Source organism: Lycorma delicatula, chromosome 1, assembly GCF_047948215.1.
Source record: "Lycorma delicatula isolate Av1 chromosome 1, ASM4794821v1, whole genome shotgun sequence".
Taxonomy (NCBI): domain Eukaryota; kingdom Metazoa; phylum Arthropoda; class Insecta; order Hemiptera; family Fulgoridae; genus Lycorma; species Lycorma delicatula.
Genome location: NC_134455.1, coordinates 179,582,929 through 179,591,210, shown reverse-complemented (window position 1 = coordinate 179,591,210; position 8,282 = coordinate 179,582,929). Strand labels below are relative to the sequence as shown.

The following is an 8,282-nucleotide window of genomic DNA, read 5'->3' as shown; positions in this document are numbered from 1 at the left end:
GTTTACGAACAGGCATACTGGTTGACTCCCAAAAATATCCTGTGCACTATTCAACTAAACTTCCAAAAGGACGATCAAAGCAGATTACACTCTTTAAAAAAAAAACAGCTGACTAAATTATCACACAAAAGAATGAAATTCAGAACAAATAATCAGTAGTACACAATTCAAAACAAATCTACGCGCGCGAGAAATTTCTGAATCATAATGATAAGCTCATCACTTCCGACAACACAAGGATAAACATCCCACAACAAACTTAATGGCGACCACGAAGCAGACGGTACCGCAGTTTTGCAGGCGGGCTCCCAGCTGGTGACTGACGTGATTGGTCGATTTTAAGAGTGACGTCACATATTGGTTACGTTCTGGTATACCAACCTTTAAAAATATTATTGTAGGCTGCACTTCAATATAATCCCATTGTGAAATGTTTTAAAAAGTACTAATTCTAATTAACCTATAATAGATTGCAAAAGTTTTAGTATTTATATTTTAATGAAATAAGTCTAAAAAAGACATTTTTTTGTAACTATTTTTTAATATCTACTTCGTATACATAAATAAAATATCTCAATTCTTATATTTCTTATTTCAACATGTTTTAACATCCTTAACATATTATTACATACTTGATACTCCTTTCTAGTTATTAAAATAAATATTAAATATTCATTGTTCAACTCCAAAATTGCTAGTTAGGTTAAACAGCTGGTGTAGGTTATGTGTGCGTAAAACAAAATTTTCGGTTATGGCTCTATGCTTAATTTTGTAAGATTAATCTATATTTTTCTTATGATACAAGTAGATAATTATTCAGAGATAATTTTTGTATTTAATAATACATTTTTATAGATTTTCACTGTTCAAGTGCTTGGTTTTTCGAAGTTTAACCGTAACCCAACACGCTGTCGGTTTGGTAAAAAGTAAGATACACTGTTAGAAACCTTAATTTTTTATATTTAACAGTTGGTTTTATGTTTTATCGTAATTGAAATTTAAAATTCAATACGTTTTGAACTGCTGAACGTTTTGTTTGAAAGTTTCATTTTAGGAATGATTCAGAAAGATAGGTTATACCGGTCCACCGGCTACGAGAGAAGATTATAACCTTAAATAAAGTAAAAGTATTTTTAGTGTGGGAGGTATAAACTAGGGTTTTTATTAAATATATTCTGTGTATTTGTTTTTTTAATTTTTTGGTTTTATGCTAATAACTTGACTGTTACTTGAACTGTGTATGTATTAATTATGTAAAAATATTAATATAGTCGGGACATTTTCTGATAATAGAATATAGTTCAGTAAGTATAACATTCTTAAAATGTGTTTTACTTATAATAAGATCAGTATGAAGCTACATTAATGTGTACTTCTTAGTTATGTTAATCCATTTCAGAAGATACGCGTTTATTACTTGGACTAGAAGTAAATATTTAATGTTAGAATAAATCACTCAATCTTTGTAGAGGGATAAAATTAAATATTTTAAAATTTATATATCTTCAGTAATTACATTTAGAAATTATCAAGATTTTTATTTAGTTATGGATAGCTTTGTTCTCTATGTTTTACTTGGTTATGGATAGCTTTGTTCTCTATGTTTTACTTAGGACAAAGATTTGTTTGTTCAACAATATTATGTTAAAATGCTTCATTTGTTGTAATTTTTTCAAAACCTTTTCATTGAATTAAGTGTTGCATGATTATTTTGTCAAAAATCCTTAATTCTAGTTAATTGTATAAAAAAAAATGAACCGCCCTGTAGTTGAAACAGCTTTGTTTTATAAGACATCTAATAATTTGTTAATTTTTCTTAGCTAGGAGACTACTGAAAAAAGCTGGTTGCTTCTATTTTATATTAATATTTATTATGTATTATCTAGCCTAAAGTGTGTCGTTAAATTATTTTATAATTAATGCTCTGAAAGGTATTTTTGTTTTCTAAAGATGAGTTTATGTAGATACTTACTTTGCATATAAATACTTAAAATTTCCCCAGTTTACTGATGCCAATAAATCAATAGCTTTCACTTCTGACACATAAATTTTGTGAGTGGACGTGTACAAAATCAAATTACCCAAAAAATGAGTAACTTTTTCATGGAAGGGTCTTGAGGATATGAAAAAATAATGTAGCCTAAATAAATTCTTTCACAAAGAAAATCTCATAAAAAGATATTTTCATCAATGTTACAGTCAGTAGCTCTTGCTCTTCCACAGTTAAAATATTGCTTACTATATGGGTGTTAATGAATATAAAGAACAGACCATGAGAATCAACCAAGTCTCCATGAAACTCTGTATTATCATTAGGTTTGATATTTTAAATGAAATAAATTCTTACACTTGTCACTAACAGTCATACGCATGTAAAATTGTATTTGGTGTATTCCTATTTCTGCTACTATTATTATCCCACTTCTATATAATTGAATCTTTATTTCTTTTATAAAACTGAAAAATAAAGTTTTATAGCTTAATCCAGTGTTATTTATTACATTGCTAGAAGAAACCTAATGAGAATGTTAGTTTACAAGATGTTGGTATGTGTAATGCTGCTAATGGAACCACAGCCATGTTGGAAAAATTGTTTGGCTATTTCAGAGAAATTGTAGCCTGCAAGATCATAAGGTTGTACAGAAAGAAATCTTCTCTTTGGATATATTTAAAAAGTATAGTTTTCAAAACAGTCTTACTCTTATCCAAGTGAAAACATATATTTGAAATTGAAATTTAGTATGCTAGTAAACTAATATTATGAAAAGCAATTACAATTGTTTGGTAATGGTAATTATTTAGAAAAATGATGCGCATTCAAAGTCAATAATCTGGGCATATCCTGTTTCCACTGCGCTCATTGTAAATATTCAAAAGAAGTGTAGCTTTTGACTTATAAAGATTTTAAAATCAAAAAATTATATATTCCCGTAGCAGTGAGGGTAATGTATTGATTTTGTATCAATACCCTTGTTTACAATCTTCTTTTTCATATAATCCGTTTATAATGTTTATTAAATATAAACATATGTAAATATACTTCATTGAAATTTGTATTAATCGATTGAGACAAATTGATTTAACACAATTGAATTACAAAAATGAAATTAAACGAGTTTCTGAATTTTATATATCAGCAGACAGCCTAATGTTGTTTCGCTGGCTAACCTAGTCTAATTAACCTTAAGTATTAAATTGGCCTGAGTCAATTATTTTACACAATAACAATTATTTAGTCCATATATATTACACTTGTACAGTACTGAATTTTGAAATTTTGGATGAAGATACTGTGTAACTTATGAAGGACGTAACTTGAGTGAAAGTTGTCATATTGATGCTACATGTGAGTCATTTCCTTTAATAGATTATATAAAAATGTAGTTATTTGAATACTAATGTTTGTGTTATAATTGATTTTTGTTCCCTTCTTATACATTATGAAAAAGTAAAATTATTATTATTACCAAAAACATATTATAAAATTTAAAAACTACGGTGGAGTGACACTATTTTCTTGTTTATTGATGATTAATACAGTGACCATAACAACATTATAGTGGCCAAGATTATTGTCTATCGTCTTTCTAAGTAATTACATTACATGTAATAATTTTAGTCTTATCTTGTTAAAAAAAATAGTTCAAATATACATTATCAGAATTAAGGTTATATCAGTTTTGAAACATTCTTAGTAATGGTTCGGTATATGAAAGTTTATATTGATTTAATTTTTCACCAGAATACACAGTAGATTAATTTGTGTTATTTTTCTGGGTTTTTAAAATTATTTTTATGTTGTGCTTGTTACATAACATAACCATGTATACACACATAAATGCAGTACAGTTTAGTTATTGTACTATTGATTGTTATACCTATTTAAAAATAGTAAGAACGTAATAAGGCCATGGTAAGGACAGAGTTGGCCAGGCACTACAGAAGCTGGGTAAAGTAAGCATATTCTGACAACTAAATTATTATTGAACATTATACAAAGAGATTATTTATTCAACATGATAAAAGATGAATAATCATGTTGAATTTTCCATACTGCATCATGTATAACCTTTCTGTATTGTGAAGTATCAATTTGTGTGCATCAAAAGCAGCACAAGCATGCCAAGAAATGTGTTGAAAATGGGCAGGGTCATTTTTGAACATTTATTTGAAACTGATAATGCATTTTGGTCTAGTATACTCTTTCTAAATAGCATTCTAAATTTTCTTTTATTCAACTATTCTTACACTATTTTAATCAGAATTAAATTCTCTGAAAGTTTTCTGTAGAAGGTTTATGTATTTATTACCCATTTAACAAAGTAATTGCATGTCAAACATAAAAAACAGGGTTTTTTACCCCAATTTATTGGTTTTCACTCAAGATTTCTCAAATATTACTGCGGGTACAGTTATGGGACTCATCTTATTCAATTTATCCGGTTAAATACTATAAGAATTCATTAATTCTGCTGTTTATTTAATGTCCTAAAACGTTTGCTGGGATGTCCCCTCATTTCACCGGGGTAGCCAAGTCACATTCTACTAACACATTTCCTAGTAATACATTTCATGTGTGACTAATTCTTTTTTTGTATGATGCCTTATATAAACTTTATTTATGTTCTAAGTGTTCAAAATGTTATAGGTGTTGTTTTCAAGATGGTTGATGGTGAATTTGTACTTAAAGGGAAGCCAGGTGATTTACCTTCTGGTGCTGTACTTCTTACAAAATCAGAGGCCGAAAAAAAGCAGTGGGAACTTGTTTACTCTTGGAAACCTGTTACTGAAATGTAAGTTGAAGTTATTGGTAATAATAATTTATTTTAATAAAACAGTTAATTTTATATTTTTTATGGAATTCCAGTCTTTCTTAGCATGTCAACTGCAACTTCCTTCTGGACTGGATGCCACATGCATGGACTATCCCAAGTAGATGTTATCTACGTTCATATTTCATGAAAATAGTAATGAAAATAAAATAATGCTGTTTTGAATAATAAAATCTGAATTATTTTAATATTTTAAAATAATTATGTTTGGTTTTTTTTCTTTAAATAATGCTAATAACAGTTATAAAAAGAAACTCTTTCTTGTTAAAGCCCTGTAAACTCATAAATTTGTAATATTTGGATATTTTTTTAATGGAGGTTTAGAAATAGTGTACTTTCATGAACACACTAAAAAATAAAAAATTTTATTTTTTGTTTAAAGTAGACATTTCCAAAATGCTTTCTCAGAAATCCTGCAGATTCCTTTATTTTCTTTATTTATTTATTTATATATATATTTTTTTTTTCTTTTCTTTTTAGAAAGTTTTAATAGTTTAAACAAGCATATTTTGCATTGCACAGTACAAAAATTGTTTAGAAACAGGTTTAGTAGAATGTGTGCTCACAATGTGACATCATTATGCCCTACAACATTTACAAGAAGTAAGCATTATCAAAAACAGACTTTTACTCATTAAACCTTGTTTCTCTTTGTGCTAGATGTTATCTCAAGCTTCTTTCTCAGTTTGTTCTTTTAGAGGTTCCCAAAATTTTGCGATGTGTTTGAGCTTCTTCATTTTGTGCATTATAATGCAGTATAATTTTCTGCATTTTTCTGTTATATCACATTTCAAAAGTCTCTATTCCTTGATCTTTGATACTCCTATTGTTCATGTTTTGCTATACAGCACTACATTTCACAAGAATATTTTTAAGAATTTTGTTTCTAATTCCTAATTCTGTGTTTGTTGTGAAGGAGTTTGTTTATATTTTACTCATGTGAGCATATGAATGAACAGTATTAAATTTCTCCTCTTGTATCTAGTCTTGCACGTGCCATATTGTCATTGCATTTGGCAAGCCCATATTAACCAGATCTTTCACTCATGCAGAACATGAGAGGTTGGTATACGTAGAGTTTTGGAGGGAGGATCATAAAATCCATTTGAATTTTATATCTTAGAAATGTTTAGTTTCATTTATTTGTATATAAGTTTCATCCCTAAAATTATCTGTTAAGATATGAAATGCATCTAACAAAATTGCAAAAAAACACATTATATGAAAAACAATTAAAACATTAATTATATTTTCATTGCTGTTTTTTATTTTATTAATTTTTCAAATATAAGGGATTTCAATTTTTGTTATTGGCTTCTAGTATGAACATGTTGTATATATTTAATAATATTTACTGTCCTTAATGTGTTTAGTATAATGTTATTGTTGTATTTATGTGCTTATATTGATCGTGAAATTTTTTTTAGATCTGTTCTTATTCCTACATAGAATTTTTTACAATTTTTTTTTCCTGTATCCTGTTTTATAAATCTGCTTTAATATAATTTATTTTATTTCAGTGACCATCATACAAACATCTCTTCAGTTTAATTTTTTAAATGATGTTTTTAATAATTTTTTTTTTGTTTGTTAAAAAAATGTTTTTATGAAACACAGATCTCATGGAGATACTTAACAAAGATAACTAATAAATGTAGTAAATGATAAAAAAAAATAATATTATAAATAAGCCAGTGTAATTGCTCCTGATAATGGAAAATTATTTTAAAAACATGTTAAACACAAATAAAGAAGTTGTAAGATCGATTTAAATTAAGGTAATTATTATCAATAATGTTAGTAGCAATAATTATTAACAATAATGTTAGTGATCCTTGAATACAATATGCTACTAAATATACAGACTCATTGAAAAAGGTTGCAGCAATTAAAAAAAAATCATATCTTGGTAACTACTAGAGATAATAAAATGAGTATTGTTTTTTTTTTTAAATTTACCATCTCAAAAGGTTTTTTTTTTTACATATCTTAGAATGTTTTATATGCGCTCCGTTAGTCGCTCTGCAATCATCCAGCCAACAATCTACTTCTGCCCACATCCTCTGGATCATCACAGGTGTAATTGTGGCAGTAGCAGTGGTGATTCGTTCTCTTAAATGTTGTACATCCCTGATTTTTTTCAATGTAGACAATGTTTTTAATGTATCAACCATAGAAAAAAATCTAGGGGTGTCAAATCTAGACTTCTTGGAGGCCAAAACACAGGATCAGCTAATCCAATGATTAGGGACTCTTTCATTGAGAGCATGTTGAATGCCTTGGCTAAAGTGTAGGGATGCACCATCTTGTTTAAACATTACAGCAATGTTATTCTTGTTCAGTACGGTTTTTAGGTCTTCTTAAACAACTTTGGTGTATAGTTCAACTGCTTTGTCACTCGTTTTGGGCCATCTGGGGGGACTTTTTCACTTTCATGTTATCAGATTCTTAAAACTGCTTGTACCACAATCTAATGCTGTTGCTGTTTGCGTGAGGAGAATCATTGCCATAAACATGCCAGAAAGTCTGTTGAACTGTTATAACTGATTTATACTTTGCTAATCACAAAAAGTAGTGTGCTTTCTGCCGAACTGTCAGTGGCACAGAGGCATTATGCATTGTGTGCATTGGTTTAAGGTCACGGCTAAAAAAAACTTGATATCCCGATTATTTTGCAGTTTCACTTAATACTTTATCTCAATTACGTAGGAAGATATGATTTTTATTTATTGCTGCAACCTTTTTTTGATGACCCCAAACATTCATTAAACATATAAGAGACATAGCTGCTCCCACAGGCTCAGAATCAAAGCTACACTAGATAACTGGAGAATTTCAGACTATCAAACTAATCAATCAATAAAAAAATATTTATTTTTATAATTTTTTTATTTCAAGAGGTTTTAGTTTAAGAAGGATAAAAAAATAAACAATTGAAATCAAGTTTTTCAAGTTAATGATATTCAGTCATTTATGAAAAAAATAAAAGGAATTACTGCCACAAATTTAAAACTCAGATCCAGGTATATTATTGAGAAGTCATGTTTAAAAATAAAATCAACTGAAATTATAATTTGAATGAATAATTAGAGAGATGTAATTAAATAAATACAAAAATAATTGCTTTACATAAGAAAAGTAAGAGTTATACAGTAAAATTTTGCTAAATCTAGATTGTTCAAAATAATTTATCTCTAGAATGTAATTAAAACACTACTAATAGAAATTATATATTATTATTAGTATTAGTTAAATTGTTATTATATAGTATAAATAAGCACTACTTAAAAATTACTACTTATTTAAGTATGTGTAAGTGCATGTGTGGAGATATATAATTTATTTTTTACTAAAAAAACACATAATTGTAATTATTGCATTACCCTACATTTGTAAGGCCTGAACTAAAGTTAACTTAGACTTAGACTGAATAATGTGGCAGTTTTCTTG

General features: G+C 27.9%; 1 protein-coding gene across 3 annotated transcripts in view; it reads left to right on the top strand.

Annotated features, from left to right (window-relative positions):
- The first annotated feature begins 690 nt into the window (after positions 1–690).
- The window catches only part of LOC142326019 (transmembrane protein 126), a 34,741-nt gene continuing 27,149 nt past the window's right edge, over positions 691–8,282 (top strand). Inside the window, exons 1-2 of one of the 3 annotated variants that reach the window (XM_075368106.1) lie at positions 691–771; positions 4,649–4,793. In XM_075368106.1, coding sequence (XP_075224221.1) covers positions 4,663–4,793 — 131 coding nt within the window. In that variant the 5' untranslated portion in view covers positions 691–771; positions 4,649–4,662. Of the gene's footprint in view, positions 1,305–4,648; positions 4,794–8,282 lie in introns of all 3 variants that reach the window. The other 2 variants (XM_075368096.1, XM_075368086.1) reach the window with 2 other exon arrangements.